General features: G+C 46.7%; 1 protein-coding gene across 1 annotated transcript in view; it reads left to right on the forward strand.

The window, feature by feature from the left end:
- The window catches only part of GDNF (glial cell derived neurotrophic factor), a 30709-nt gene that overhangs the window by 7693 nt on the left and 6085 nt on the right, over positions 1 to 16931 (forward strand). The window contains exon 2 of the mRNA XM_028749257.2: positions 8300 to 8482. Within this exon, the coding sequence (XP_028605090.2) occupies positions 8326 to 8482 (157 nt within the window). The 5' untranslated portion in view covers positions 8300 to 8325. The remainder of the gene's footprint in view (positions 1 to 8299; positions 8483 to 16931) is intronic.

The raw sequence follows: 16931 nt of genomic DNA on the forward strand, positions 1-16931 counted from the left end.
TCGAGGCACACCACCATGCCAGATGGGGAAAGGTCACTTTTTACTTATGTAAAAAATAATAATAAAATAGTAACAGCATAGAAGGTAATGGTTAGTCTAGCATCCCTCTTCCAAATATGCTAGGTTTTTATTTGCAGGGACTGTTCTACATGGGAAAGCATTCAGCACTGTCATTCTCCCATCTGCCATCTGAATTGGTACTATTCTGGGTCAACTTACTCTGCTGCATGTGTAGATGAAAATGGCACCAAGTGTGGGGGAGGGGCAGAACAGGTTTCAGATACAGGATATTAAGCATACACGTACTTCAGATTGAACTGGTTGCTTGCTTTGCAAGTTTTCATTTCCCAAATGACTGCCTTGGCAAGCGCAATACCTACCAGGCTCAACGCCGGTCTCGCGCTGCCGCTTCCCGCGCTCTCAAGGACCTGGGAGGAGGAAGGCGTGAAGGGAATCCCGAAGGTGCGAAAACCTCGCGCATGCGCAGGCCTTCCGCCTGCGACAGCCCAGTAGGCCGGCCGAAGCGAGCGGTGATGGGATGTGGGAGGGAGCTCGCTCGCCACCCCGCGTGTGCCTATGTGGGGCACGTTACAGCCCCGTGACGTCAGCGCCACGCAGGCAGCCAGGCAGGCAGACGGCGAGAGCCCCGCGCTGGGCGGCCTCTCCTCGCCGCCGCCGCCCCGCCTCTCGCCGCCGCCTCACCCGCCTCCCTCCAGGCAACATCTCGCAGCACACCAGGCAACGTCTCGCGGAACACTAGTGTGCCGCGGAACACCGGTTGGGAAACACTGGTCTAGTGTACCATGGTGATTTTAAGTATAAAGACCAAGAGAATAGTACTTGTTCTAGATCAAATACCATGAAATGCAAAAATGATCTTATGCATGCTATGTGAAGTGATGCTCCAAGTTATGTACTGCCGAGTAGATCCACCAATTTTTGCAATTTCTCATGTGAACGATTAAAAGACGTCTAGTTCTTGCTTTTTTGGCCCTAAACGTGTTACTTGGAAATGTAGGACTTAATTTCAAGTGGCATGTTGATAAGGATGTCTGGCACCTTAATGCCCTCCTTTTTTGAGGGGGAGCACCAAAAATCAGTAATTTATATAAGGAGAAAGGCCATGTCACTTTGCATTGCAGAAGAACCCAAGTTCATTTTGGGGCATCTCCAGATCGATGGTCAGGTAGTTGATAAAGGAAAGACCTCTGCCCAAAGACCCAGAGAGCTTCTGCCTGACACAGTACAGTGGTACCTCAAGTTACAAACGCCTCAGGTTACAAACGCTTCAGGTTACAAACTCTGCTAACCTGGAAGAGTTACCTCAAGTTGAGAACTTTGCCTCAGGATGAGAATGGAAATCGAGTGCCGGCAGAACAGCAGCAGCAAGAGGCCCCGTTAGCAGAAGCACGCCTCTAGTTAAGAACAGTTTCAGGTTGAGAATGGACCTCTGGAATGAATTAAGTTCGTAAGTAGAGCTACCACTGTACTGTGTTACAGTGTACTGTGTTACAGTGGTACCTCAGGTTAAGTACTTCATTCGTTCCGGAGGTCCGTACTTAACCTGAAACTGTTCTTAACCTGAAGCACCACTTTAGCTAATGGGGCCTCCTGCTGCTGCCGCGCCTCCGGAGCACGATTTCTGTTCTCATCCTGAAGCAAAGTTCTTAACCTGAAGCACTGTTTCTGGGTTAGCGGAGTCTGTAACCTGAAGTGTATGTAACCCAAGGTACCACTGTAGATAGGGTAAGGATCTGACTCAATACAAGGCAGCATTCTGTCTTTGTCACTGCCTGCTATCACTGGAGCTGCTTGGAGTTGCCACCTGATGGGTAAAAGATCAACTGCATCATGGCTAAAAATTCAGCAACTGCAGCTTCCATCATCACTGTCTTTACGCTCAGCAAAGCTGCAATTGATTGGTGTTCTTTCCCACTTTCCTTGCAGAGCCTCTTTTGAGGAGACAAATGATCTCATTGACTTTGATAGGCTATATCCACAGCTCAGACAGCTTTAAATAACAATTCCTAGAAAGTGCAGTTCTGTGAGTTGGGACTAGGGAACATTAATGTAAAATTCTCAGCACATCCACCAGGTGACAGTTCCCGGAATCCTTTGGTCCAGCCATGATGGTTAAACTTGGATAAGGCAGATAATGTATTTTTGGGAGTGTGCAGGTGTTCTTAGTCAGACAGCCCATACCACTAGCCAGTGATGAAGAACTGGGAGTTTAAATTAATTTTTAAAAGCTTTAGGGCTTTTGAAGATGATTGGTCCAAAGTAAGACAGTCCTAGTCCTATCCGTTAGGGAGAGTGAGGTGACCAGGGAGTTGATTTTGAGTGTCATGAAAGGGAAACAGATTGTTAGCATTTGTTTGTTACTATATTATATTTGTGTTTTTATATTGCGAACTGCCCTGTGTCCCTCAGAAGAAGGGCGGTATAGAAATTCAGGAAATAAAAATGAATAAAATTAACCATGGAATCATAGGTCACCTTGATGGTCACAAATGTATATGGTGGTTAGTTTTGTTGTCATCCTCGGTTTTATTAAAAACAAACAAACCAATGAAGAAGCAGCAAGGAACTATACCTTGACTGGGCATTTTTGAAGTGTTGATGAGCACTGGAGATATACAGGGGTTTTTTTGTTTACTATGCAGTCTGCCAATGGAGGCGTTGGTTTTTTGGTGGGTTTTTATTGAAACACAAAATGCAGTGCATGCAAATTCAAGATGATCTGTTTTAATTCTGGCTGCCTGGAGATGAAAGAGACTTGCACCTGTTAGAGACTGGGGAGTTTTTATTCTTGCACAAGGTTTCAGAGTTGCCGGACCATAACTCAAAAAGCGATACTTGTACTAAGAGTTAGTGACCAGCACAGCTTTTACTTTAAATTCCTTTATGCAGGATGAGACAAAGAACCCACAGCTTCTTCCACCTGCTTTCACCTCACAGACATAGTGCCTGATTTACAGTGCAGCTCAAGACACCAGGAATCTTGCTCATTACCTCAGATGTGGAGGGCTAGATCCAAAGATTTGGGGTAATGGAATTGGGCACAATTGTGTAGAAAGATGTGTATGTTAGGAGATTCACACTAAATAGCTGATATAGTTCCACGAGGACTTTTTAAAAAATGCAAACTGATATGGAAATGCGCCAAGCCACAGCATATGGCTGTGGGCCATAGCTGTCAACTTTTCCCTTTTCTTGCAAGGAATCCTATTTGGAATAAGGGAATTTCCCTTAAAAAACGGGAAATGTTGACAGCTATGCTTTGGGCTTAGGCTTAGGCTTTCAGAAACCCAAAGCCCAGCTGAAGGAAGCCAGAGACCGAGCCAAAAGAACCTTTAGAACTCATCTCCAGCTTTAGCTTCAGTTTTCAGCTTTGGGTTTCCAAAAGCTGACGCCGAAAGCTGCAGCTGAAAGCCACAGCCGAAAGACAAGCCAGAGGTTGGAAGCTACTGCTGTTGAAGCCAGAGAGGGACAGCAGCTGAAGGAGAAGGGTGCATGGTGGCAGTGGAGCATAATGCCCATGGCAGTATCCAGTGCCGGACTTATATATAAGCCAAACAAGCAATAGCTTAGGGCCCCACTCTCTTGGGGGACCCCAAAAAATTTAAAGGGGAAAAAACTGGACGTACATTTCAAAATATAAGATAAATAAAATAAAACCTACATACAGCAACAGTGTTTTGTGTTGTGTAAGCTCCTATGATGTCAGTAATGGGCCCCACCTGCTAGCCTGCTCCCTAAAATATCACCAGTTTGCTCATAGGGTGTCTACCTTCTGCATGTGCAAATGGCTTTAGATACCTATTAGGTCCATAAATTAGGTAAAGGTAAAGGGTCCATGGGGTCACGAAGAGTTGGACATGACTAAACAACTAAACAACAACAACAAAAGGGACCCCTGACCATTAGGTCCAGTCGTGACCGACTCTGGGGTTGCGGCGCTCATCTCACTTTATTGACTGAGGGAGCTGGTGCACAGCTTCCGGGTCATGTGGCCAGCATGACTAAGCCGCTTCTGGCGAACCAGAGCAGCACACAGAAATGCCGTTTACCTTCCCGCCAGAGCGGTAGCTATTAATCTACTTGCACTTTGACGTGCTTTCAAACTGCTAGGTTGGCAGGAGCAGGGACCGAGCAACGGGAGCTCACCCCGTTGCGGGGATTCGAACCGCCGACCTTCTGACTGGCAAGTCCTAGGCTCTGTGGTTTAACCCACAGCGCCACCCGCGTCCCAGTCCATAAATTACCATATAGCAAATATTCAACACAAAAAACAGCAACAATTTATTGTTGACAAAGGACAGCTGGGCATATAAAGGGCCCTATTACCTTCAGTAGCTTAGGGCCTCATCCAACCTACATCCAGCCCTGGCAGTGTCCACTGGCTTCTGCCACACAAGGTGGTTACCTCAGTCTGCCTCATGGATGTCCCGGTCCTTTTAAATACAGTGACACTTTTTGTGCATAAAAGATGCGCAGGACTTCACTTACTGGTGTCAGTTGCATGAAAATAGACCCATTGTGTCTTCTCTGGTGCCACCCAAATGCACATCCCAAGTGTGCAAATGCGCCTCTTCCCCCAATGTTATGTATGTAAAGATTCTAGGGCAGCACCAACAGAAAGTCTTAACCCAATATGCGGTAGAATTCTACCAGAATTAATAAGACTAGTGATGGTAAACACGGGTGTTTGAAATCCCACAGAGGGGGAAAGCTGCCTTTACGTGCCATGTGCCATTAAGGCTGCTCTAATTTGTTCAGGATGTGCTGCCAAAGGGGTCAGATCCAAATGTCTCATCTTCAAGGGGCTGCAGATAATGCTGTAATCCCGCTGAAATCCAGAAGTGTCGGGTCTCCTGTTCATGTAGAATTCATTTGCGTCCTTTGCCTTAGAAGCCCTAATCGGAGCTCCGAGGATACTGCTTGTGGTTACCCAGTGGTGAGGGAAAGGCACTCTGCACAAGCGCAATGGTGCTGATTTTTTCATTGTGGCAGAACTAACTAAGCCTTGCAGAAATAAGTCTTTTTTTACAGTGTAAACAGGTTTGCTTGCAGGGGTGGGGAGGGTATTCACCCGGGCTCTATTAAGCACCTGCAAGTGCTCTGGTTTCCTTTGCCCCTGACCTCAGATCCGCTTGGGCAGAACTTTCCAAGAAAGACAGAAAAGCCTCTCTGCTAGAACTATGTTCTGAAGTATTTACAGTGGAATTTAATGCAGTCCACACACCAGCCTGCTCTTGGTGAACAAGCTGAAAGGATGGGAAATGCCTGATTGGTCCCAGATTGCCAGTTTGCAAGGCGGATAATAGTTTCAACTAGGATAGGAAAACTCAGCCAAGAGAGCGTTACACGTCCTTCCAGTTTTGCAGATGCCTCCTCCTGTTCTCCCTTCCCTCCCTCCCTCTTTCTCTCTTCACTTTACCAGGCCCGACTGGTGCCCATATAACACTTTATGACTGAAAGTTGCCAAATCACTGCTACTTTGATGTGAAAGCCAAAGTATCCCACTTTCTGTAAAGTTTACGTATCAAAGGCCCTTTGAATGTAACCCAATCTGAATTCCCCCTTTTTAAAAAAAATTAAATATCGAAAACATGCAGAACCAGGGGCAAACCTTAAGCTACGGAAGCTGTTCTGAATCCCAGTGCTGATACACAGTGGGGAGTCCAGTTTGAGCATGTGCAAAGGGTCTCTCCCATACCAACTAACAGTAGTGGTCAGTGGGGCACAATGGGGCTTTTTTGCTTACCTGCCTTGCCAGTACAGTATTACGTTGCTTCCACTTACTGAGAGAGCAAGTTTATCTGCACAGTTCTGAGCAGGCATCCTACTCAGGAGGGGGTTCTTTCTACCATGGGAGGAAGAAGACCCAGGTCAGAGTCTTTCTACTGATTATTTCCATTGGGACATTCCCAACTCTTCCTTTTTCTTCTTCGCCACAAACTTGGAAGCTTTCGGCTAAAGCACTTAAAACCACATTAGTTGTTGCAACACACACATGTTGCCCAACCCATTACTGGCAATGGGGCAGAAGAGATATTCTAACATTTTGCATTTTAACGAGGAAGCATGTACAGTGGTACCTCGGGCTACATACGCTTCAGGTTACAGACTCCGCTAACCCAGAAATAGTACCTCGGGTTAAGAACTTTGCTTCAGGATGAGAACAGAAATCGTGCAGCAACAGCAGCAGGAGGCCCCATGAGCTAAAGTGGTGCTTCAGGTTAAGAACAGTTTCAGGTTAAGTACGGACCTCCGGAACGAATTAAGTACTTAACCCGAGGTACCACTGTAATTTGCACTTCTCAAACCAGTATGAGAACTGAGACGCAGCTATCATTTGAAATTTGCGCTTCTCTGAATTTTGTAACAGTCCTCTGTTTTAAAGCTGCACTTTAAAATGCATATGTTAGTAAAAAATATGATGGACAAAAATGCATTCTGTTGGGCAAAATTGCTTGCACAAATATGGATATATTGGATAAAACTGCTTGCAGAAATGTCTGTAATAGGAGAAAATTGTGCTAAAATTCTGAAAAATACAAGGATTTTTTAAAAAGAAAAATAATAGTGATTTTTAAGCACTATGCTTAAACAGGGCTGAAACAAGTTCTGTACTTTTATGTATATGATGCTTAAATCTCTCTTGTTCGGTTGCATTTGGAGGTGTTGGGTTTCCCCCCCATTTCCAATCCTATGTAATTGAAGAAAAGGTTCTGCATGCATGTTTGGATTAAAACTTAATACGCAAAATGCCCTGCTGCCATGTTCTGATTGGAAATGAAGCAGTATGTCCACCCTGAACCTTTTGCCTGTATAAATGCTATTTTGAAGCAGATGGCTTATTATTATTTATTAAACTTCTATGCCACCCTTCATCCTTAGATCTCAGGGTGGTTCACAACGTAAAACAATACAATATAAAACCACAAAATACATGATAAAAGCAAGAACAAAAAACCCTACAAACCAATAATCACTCTTCCCCCCCTCCAACCTGATATAATCCTGAGCATAAATAATCATGAATGCACCCTTAAGGCCGGGGAGAGGCCTCAGGCAGCCCAATGCCTTGGGCGGCCCTGAGTGGGCTGCTCATTGTCATGAGAGAAGGGTGTTCTGTGTGCGCTCAATTATTACTTCATGGGGCTGAAGACAGGCCAGTCAAGTGCTGCAGAAAGCTCTGCATGATTGTTTTTACACATGACATTTACCTCGGCTGTTTTTTGTTCGTTAGCTTTTGGGTTTCCTGTGTCTCTAATATAAATGTGCAGCCTGGTTAGCGTGTCAGAGCTGGGAGACCAGGGTTTGAATCCCCACTCGCTGGGTGGCCTTGGGCTGTCACTGCCTCTTAGCTAACCTACCTCACAGGGTTGTTGTGAGGATTTAAATGAGGAAGGGGAGAGACATGTACACCACCTTCAGCTCCTTGCAAGGGAGGAAGGTGGAGCGGAAATGAATAAACAGTGATACTAAAAGGAATGGTTGATTTTTCAAAAATAGTATTCATGACACTTTCTCTCCTGTATGAACACAATAACCGGACATACTGGCAATGGGTGTGAGGGAAACTCAAGCGCTCGTGTCACTTGGGAACGTGCTGTTGATGGAGCAGGGTGTGTGTGTGTGCTGGTGTTGCTGTGTATCTGAAGGGTTGTCTGCTCCAAGTTTGTTTTAAAGACAAAGCGTTAGGTTTGGAACATAGAAACGGAGAGCAGGGAAAGCCTTTGAGGTTGGCCATCAACAGTTAGCACCTGAACAGATCCACTGTCTGGCAGCAGCCTTTGAGAAGACAGTGTTGGGTTCCTTTCAAAGGCTCTTTAAAGGCCCACCTCCTTTCTCCACCCTGACCAGCAGCTGAGTCACAGAACCAGGGCCAGCAAGACGAGTTATTGCTTGCTTCTAATAAACATGGCCTCAGCGCCAAGCACTGTGTTTGTTATTGTAAGGGAAGATGGAAACGGCAGCGTTCTAGCCCCACAAGACTTGGCGCTTTAAAGCAGACTGCCAAGATGGGGATATGAGATAGAGGCCAGGGATTGGCATAAGAACATATAAGCCACACTACTGGTCCATCTAGCTCAGTATTGTCCACAGACAGGCAGCGGCTTTCTGGGGTTTCAGGCAGGAAGTCCCTCCCAGCCCTACTTGGAGATGCTGGGCATTGAAGCCAGAACTTTCTCTGCATTCAGATGCTCTGCCACTGAGCCATGGAGCAGTGTGGATGGGATCAGGGGAGAAGATGCAAACGCTAATGTCCTGTCTCTCTCCTGTTTGCCAGGGTCCTGTGCTGGAAGGAAATCTAAGATGAAGTTATGGGATGTGGTGGCTGTCTGCATGTTGCTACTCAACACAATCTCCACCTTTCCTCTTCCTGATGGCCAGACCCGCTCAGTGCTAGAGGGAGCTGAAGACGATCACACTTCCAACCGGCTGCTGACTCCTTATGCTGGCCAAATGGACTGTAAGAAAACGTTCCCTTTCCTCCTTTCAACTTCTATCCGTTTTAACTGCTGAAAAAAATGCTTTTGGTTGTCCTGGCACCAAGTCTGGACATTTGTTTAACCAGCTCTCCTGGGAGGGTTCCTCCTTTCCCAGCCTAGATCTGAGAGAGATCTAAACCCAAAAGCAGAAATATAGCAAGCATGATTGACAGCTCAGGCCCAGTCATGCAGAAGCCACTGGGAATTAAGAGGACTAGGCTGACTCATTCACTATGAAACTGTAATCCCATTGGCATCATTGGGTCTGAGGGTTCACACATATGGTTATCACTGTGTTTTATCATTTGGTGGTTTTAGACTTTGGGAATGGCAGTCTGGTGAGGTTGTTGAGGATACCTTACTAGAGATTAGACGCCATGGTAGTCCAATTGCTATGAAACCAAAAAGATTCACAGGTGTGCTCTTGTGGGGCCACCACTGACTTTTCTACTTGCTTGCCCTCTCCTCTTTCTTATGAGGAGGAGGTTGCATGTGAGCCAGAAGTCTCTACATGCCTGGTTCCAATGGAGTGCTGGGATTCCTTAACTCTAGTGATTCCATCAGCATTCTTGCCATTGCGAATAATCAGGAACATGTGTACTTTCAGTATACTTGCCGCTTCCTCTGCATGAATACAAGGAAGGGCAAACCTCTGTCTGTTTGTTTTGAAATCTGGCGGCACTGCTGAGTGCAAAGCATCCCTAATGAAGTCAATGAGGTGGCAGCTTTTGTTCATGGAGAATGAGTCAGAGCTCACCAAGCGGAAGGAGACACACCAATGGCTGGGAGGCGGAACAATGCTCCTTGGGCTTAAATTCAAAGTCCATCAGCTAACTGGGCTCAATTAGGCTATGACAAAGAATCCCACATCTAGGTGCAAACTGGAGGCTTGTGCAGATTCGATGCTTCTCAGGGTGCAATAAGCAAACTGTGCATCTAGCATATCAATATGCCAAATCACCTAGAAGCGCCAGCTACCAGAAATAGGATTGCCACAAATTACTGACAGTCCAGTTCCCCTCCACATCAGTGGAGCAAAATGAGTAGGAGACCAAAAGGGTTAGCTACACTTAGTAGTAGTAACTAAATGTGAAGTTGAAAGCTGGTCCCTAATGTCCAGCAGCCCAGTGCTGGATTTACGTATAAGCTAAACAAGCTATAGCTTAAGGCCCCACTCTCTTGGGGCCCCCCAAAAAAGTTAAAGGAATAAAAAAAGGGATGTACCTTTCCAAAATATAAGATAAAAAACAAATAAAATAAAACCTACATACAGCAACAGTGTTTTTTGTGTTGTGTAGGCTCCTATGATGTTATGTGCAAATGGCTTTAGATACCTATTAGGTCCATAAATTAAGGTAAAGGTAAAGGTACCCCTGCCCGTACGGACCAGTCTTGCCAGACTCTAGGGTTGTGCACTCATCTCACTCTATAGGCCGGGAGCCAGCGCTGTCCGCTGACACTTCCGGGTCACGTGGCCAGCGTGACAAAGCTGCATCTGGCGAGCCAGCGCAGCACACGGAACACCGTTTACCTTCCCGCTGGTAAGCGGTCCCTATTTTTCTACTTGCACCCGAAGGTGCTTTCGAACTGCTAGGTTGGCAGGCACTGGGACCGAACGACGGGAGCGCACCCCGCCGCGGGGATTCGAACCGCCAACCATGCGATCGGCAAGTCCTAGGCGCTGAGGTTTTACCCACAGCGCCACCCGCGTCCCGGGTCCATAAATTACCATTAAGCATATATTCAACCCAAGAAACAGTGACAATTTGTTGTTGACAAAGGACAGCTGGACATATAAAGAGGATGGAAAGCAGCACAAGACTGAGCGGGCCACAGTCAGGTTCATAGGCCTGCCCAGAATATGCCACATACGCCCACTTCCCTTCTCCGCAGGCCACCCATGCTCATTGCAGCGCATAGGGCACTGTGCTCCCAGGGTAATTACTGTTGCTGCAAATCACACAGTCCTCTCCTCTGTTGCTTTCCTGTGAGAGAGAGGGATTCTCAAGCCTCTTTTGCCTTCTCAGCATCTTCCCAGCAGATGCAAAACCACATCTGCATTCTTTCGCTTTCTGCCTCGTCTGATCCTCCTCCTCTCTCGCTCTCTTCCCACTGGAATCTTTCCTGGGTTTCCCTCTTCACGTTTTGGAGAGAAGCCACATTTCCTTTCAAGGAATGATGCACGTTGACCAAAAGACCTAACTGTCTCCATTCCCTTCTCCTTCCACCCTGCTCACGCTCCGGCCCAGAGCGTAGACGAGGGAAGGCTTGGGTGTCTTGTGAACTCGCTTTTCTTTTTTGATGAAAATAGATAGGGACACGGGTGGCGCTGTGGGTAAAACCTCAGTGCCTAGGACTTGCCGATCGTATGGTCGGCGGTTCGAATCCCTGTGATGGGGTGAGCTCCCGCCGTTCGGTCCCAGCTCCTGCCCACCTAGCAGTTCGAAAGCACCCCTAAAGTGCAAGTAGATAAATAGGTACCGCTTTATAGCGGGAAGGTAAACGGCGTTTCCGTGTGCTGCGCTGGTGCAGGCTCGCCAGAGCAGCTTCGTCACGCTGGCCACGTGACCCAGAAGTGTCTTCGGACAGCGCTGGCTCCCGGCCTCTTAAGCGAGATGAGCACGCAACCCCAGAGTCGGTCACGACTGGCCCGTACGGGCAGGGGTACCTTTACCTTTACATTTAGATAGGAGATCCTATGTAATCTCATGTCGCCCTTCCTTCAGAAGCCACCTTTGGCAGCCTTATTTTAATTCATAAAAGTATTTATATACCTCTGTCTCTGGACTGGTTAAGTCCAGTCAAGGGCAACTATGGGGTTGCGGCGCTCATCTCGCTTTCAGGCCAAGGGAGCCAGCGTTTTTCCACAGACAGCTTTCCGGGTCATGTGGCCAGCATGACTAAACCGCTTCTGGTGCAATGGAACATTGTGATGGAAGCCAGAGTGCACGGAAACACCGTTTACCTTCCCGCCGCAGTGGTACCTATTTATCTACTTGCACTGGTGTGCTTTCAAACTGCTAGGTTGGCAGAAGCTGTGACAGAGCAGCGGGAGCTCACCCTGTCGTGCGGATTCAAACCGCCGACCTTCTGATCGGCAAACCCAAGGGGCTCAGTGGTTTAGAGCACAGCGCCACCCGTGACCCTAGTGAGGGTAATGCCTGCTCTATGAAGGGAAGCAGGTTCCCTTAAGCAATTGTCCACCACAGTGATGGGATTGTTGTCCTACTCACCCTTCTCTATGCAAGAAGGGAGCCCAAGAGTCTTCCTCTATGGAAGGCCAGCTACTCCCATCACCCCTAGCTAGCAAGGCTGCTCTGTGGGTCAAATTCACTCCCCATATAAAAGGTGATGGAGCAGCCTTCTCAAAGTTCATCCTGTTGGCCTTAGTCTGGCATGCCAGCCAGTCAAAGCCATTTGGTCTCTGTTTGCTGCCACTCCCCAGCTTCATGTCATTTGAAATTTGAAAAGCATTCCCTTTATACTCTTATCCAAATCATGTCATTAAAAAAAAGTTGACAAGCACAGGGTCTAGGACAGAGTCCTGCCGCACTCCAGCCGAGATCTGCCTCTGGGTTGGTGCAGAACCATTAATGGCCCTTTGCTCCCTAAACTGTTTTACTGCAAAATCAAACATTCCAGTTTTGTAGCTCTCAGCTACTGAATTTCTTTCTTTTACTCATGGCTGACTGACCCTGCCTATGCAAAAAAAAAGGGCACACATCTGCATACTATTTCCTGCGTGCGCAATTTATTCTGCAAGCAGAATTTGGGTTGCCTTGCAAAATTCCGTTATTCTGTTTGCCATTTGCATAAGCGGCCTGAAGAAACCGTTCTTCGCCATCTGTCAAAAGCTTCCTTTGCCTCTCACGGTGGCTTGCAAGGAGCAAAGGCGGACAGGTGGCAACTTCCTTCAGTGCTTCATCAAAGCCCTTTCCTGCGCCACGCAGGCCGACATGCAACCCGGCGGCTGCGTGTCCGAGGGGGAATCAAGTGTACTCTGGGAGGAAGTAGCGGGCAACAGGTGAAGACCACACACACATAGGCCCATATCAGACGGCATTTTCACCGGGCGGCCAAGTCTGCCTGTGCACAATGAAAGAATCATGCCGATCAGCTGTTCAGCAGGCAGAAGCAGAACTAAATCCAGTGCTTCCCCTCCCCTCCCCTGTCCGGCATCCCCCCCAAATAGCTGCCTGGCATTATCACTTATTTCCTAACAGGGCTCTGTGCATGCAGTCCTGGCAGCCAGATTGAGGGGAGGAACTGCATGGGCAACACCGCTTGCAGCCGCTAAGCGCTCATCCAACTAGGGCTATATGCATCCACCTGCGGCTCGACCGTGGCTTGATTGGGCAGATATAAATACCCTCTCACTTCCTGAGTGAGATCCTGCTTGTGCTTAGGAAATTAAGCTTCATAACAGAGTGGGGATTTGGATGTTGGTTTCCAACATGGAAACTGAAGTACAGTCATACCTCGGGATAAATACGCTTCAGAATAAGTATTTTCGGGTTGCGCTCCGCAGCGAGCTGGAAATAACGGAGCGCGTTACTTCCGGGTTTCGCCACTCGTGCATGCACAGACAGTCAAAATTACGTCGTGCGCATGCGCGGAAGCGTCAAGACGCGTAGTCGTGTCTTATGTTCTGTTCAGGATGCAAACGGGGCTCCGGAATGGATCCCGTTCACATCCCAAGGTACCACTGTACACTGTATTTTTGTTTAAACCCTGGTCTGCCCAAGTAGGATATATTGGGTGTGGAGGGGCAATTTGTAGGGGTGTGAGAGGTGCCTCTTACAGTCTGTATCCCCATTGCCACTTCCCTGCTGCACCTGGGCTCTGATACCTGAAGACAACTGGGAGGAGTGGGGATATTTCATCTCTTTCTCCCTTGCCCGGCCCTTTCATGAAAATCAGACATCTCCACCATCGCCACACTTGAGGTGTCATTAGGGTTGTCTCAGCTTTAGATGGCGGGCTCTTCCATTGCCAGATGTCATTTGAGATTTATAAATGTAAAATATTTCCATCAATATTAACCTCTGGATAGTTCCCCTGTTTCTATTTAAAATTATTTTATTAGTATTTACAGTGGTACCTCAGGTTACATACGCTTCAGGTTACAAACGCTTCAGGTTACAGACTCCGCTAACCCAGAAATAGTGCTTCAGGTTAAGAACTTTGTTTCAGGATGAGAACAGAAATCGTGCTCCGGCGGCACAGCAGCAGCAGCAGGAGGCCCCATTAGCTAAAGTAGTGCTTCAGGTGAAGAACAGTTTCAGGTTAAGAACGGACCTCCGGAACGAATTAAGTATTTAACCTGAGGTACCACTGTATTACATTTGTATACTGTCCTTCATCTGTAGATTTCAGGGCAGTTCATAAAAATACAAGATAAAAATCCAAACGTCCCTGGGGAAATCTTTTCACAAACGGGGAGCCACTGCAGAAAAGGCCTGTTCTCGTGTTGCCACCCTTTGGACCTCTTGTAGAGGAGGCACATGAAGAAAGTTCTCAGATAATGGTCATTGGGTCTGGGTAGGTTTAAATTAAGGGCCGCTCATGCTGGATGATGTCATAAGTAAAAGGTAAATATAGGTCTTAACCACTGAGTCACTTGGGCTTGCCGATTTGAATCCGCTCGATGGTGGTGAGCTCCAATTGCTCTCTCCCAGCTTCTGCCAACCTAGCAGTATGAAAGCAGACCAGTGCAAATAGATAAATAGGTACCACTGTGGCGGGTTAGGTAAACAGTGTTCCCATGCGCTCTAGCACTTGTCATGGAGTCCCATTGCACCAGAAGTGGTTTAGTCATGCTGGCCACATGACCCAGAAAGCTGTCTGTGGACAAAATCTGGCTCCCTCAGCCTGAAGCGAGATGAGTGCCACACCCCATAGTCGCCTTTGTCTGGACTTAACCATCCAGGGGTCCTTTACCTTTACCTGTAGAGTTCCCTCTCCCAACAGAGGTGTGTCTCGCTTCTTCACTATACACCTTTCAGCGAGTACAAAAGACACATCTCTTTACCTGGCCATTGACACCCGAGAAGTGTGTTTTCAGGGCCCTCCTTACCTGTAATAAATACCCCAAGGACCGCCTCCCCCATATGAACCAACCTGGACCCTGCAATCTTAATCTGATTTTAATGTGTTGAGATATATCTGTATCTATCTACCTATCTACCCATCTGACCTTTGACCTTATGGTGAAGGGCAGTTAAGAAATCCAATAAATAAATAACATAAGAATATAATTCATGCAGATGGAGATTTCAGACTGTGGCTGAGGAGAGATTTAAACCCAACTCTTGTAGACACCCCCCCCTCCAATTTTCTTGGACTAAAGTGTGAGATTATGGCTGCTTACACACCAGGTATTTAAAACACACAACTGCCCCTGGGAACTGCAGTTCATATTAATTGTCCTGAAAATTGTAGCTCTCCAAGGGATGAACTACAATTCCCATGGTTCTTTTAATGTATGAGCTTTAAATGTATATACAGCCTACAGATTATATTGAAACATTCATTATATCTGGAGTTTAAAACCAGCCTGCTTCTGCCTCTCCCTCTCACCTGATAAGGGAGATGCAACTGGAACCATTATGGCTGTGGGGGACAACTAACTAAGCGACTTCAGTTCTGATTCCTCCCACCCCAAAGTATTGGCTTGTTCCAGTACTGCCTCAGGACATTTAACAAGCCACCTGAGAGAGCGAGAGCGAGAGCGAGAGAGAGAGAGAGAGAGAGAGAGAGAGAGAGGACACCAGTGAGAGTGTCAGATTTTGTGGGAATTCTAAGATGGAGGAAAGATTGCCCTCTGTTCTTCCTCTGGCACATTGGTGAGCCAGCAAGGAAGATAATGAACCTGAACACCATTAATCATTTAAAGATTATTTGATCTCAGCATCTTTGATGTTATATTCCGTTAACGAATGCCGCTGACGGGTCTCCATTTCACCCAAGCCATGCACGAAGCCTCTTCTTAATACGAGAAGTTCCTTTAATTGCTTAAGCCCTGTCACCATTTCAGAAGGCCAACAGGTGAATTTTGATTCCTTTCTGGTAACGTCCATTACTGAGAAGGGTTTGTAACGCGAGGATTATATTCTGCTTCCTAGCCTGCTACGTCTGCTCATTTCAAACCAGGCTGCGGGAAGGTGAAAAGATGAGAACTGCTCATTGATTTCATGCACTTTCACAGGCCAGCGGTTGATGAACATCTAAATATACTGGGGTCAGTGAGGGCGGGAAGGATATTTGTTTAAGGCAAGGCCGGGGAGCACTTTTTCAGCTCAAGGGCCAGATTCTCTTCTGCGCAACTTCTTGAGGGCCGCATGTAAGTGTGGCAAAAGAGGATGGAGCATGGAATGTTTGTTTGGCCTTTGCACAAAAAGCTAGTTTCTGCACTGATTTATGCACCCCTTTCTATCCACACCCCCAGGGAAGACATACATACATACATACATACATACATACATACATTTTATTTGTATGCCACTTTTCCACAGCTAAAACCATCCTCAAGGTGGCTTACAGCATGAAACAAATTACATCGTTACAAATATAACCATAGTATAGTGGTACCTCAGGTTACAGACGCTTCAGGTTACAGACTCTGCTAACCCAGAAATAGTACCTTGGGTTAAGAACTTTGCTTCAGGATGAGAACAGAAATTGCACGGTGGCGGCGCAGCAGCAGTGGGAGGCCCCATTAGCTAAAGTGGTACCTCAGGTTAAGAACAGTTTCAGGTTAAGTACGGACCTCCAGAAGGAATTAAGTTCTTAACCCGAGGTACCACTGTAGTCAAAAACAATGAACAAAACACATCAAAAAGTACACAATCAAATTGAACAATTTCCACATAAATCATAGCAATATTTAAAAATAAGGATACAAAAAATTAATTTTTTACGGTCTGCAAATAAAAACATCCTAAAGATCCCAGGCCACAGAGAGGTTAGGCTGGCCTCAACTAGAGCCAGGGCTTTCTCAGCCGCAGCTCCAATCTGGTGGAACGCTCTGTCACAAGAGACTAGGGCCCTGCAGGACCTGACATCCTTCCGCAGGGCCTGCAAGACAGAGCTGTTCCACCAGGCCTTTGGCCAGGGCACAGCCTGACCCCCTCCTTTGGCAATCTGCACAGAATTTTGCTTGATGGTTGCCATTAATTTGATTTTAATTTGATTTAATTAATTTTATAATGAATGTTTTTAGAATGTTGGACTAATTCGATTGTTGTTAGCCGCCCTGAGCCCAGCTTCGGTTGGGGAGGGCGGGATATAAATAAAATTTATTATTATATTATTATTATTAATCAGTAACAGCAACAATCTCCCCTGCTACAACCCTCCCTAAATAGTACCCCAACTAAAGACCAGCACACATTCCTCACCATGACCATGCAAGATTTTTTTCTTTTAAAA

Source organism: Podarcis muralis, chromosome 11 (genome assembly GCF_964188315.1).
Source record: "Podarcis muralis chromosome 11, rPodMur119.hap1.1, whole genome shotgun sequence".
NCBI classification, from domain to species: Eukaryota; Metazoa; Chordata; class Lepidosauria; order Squamata; family Lacertidae; genus Podarcis; species Podarcis muralis.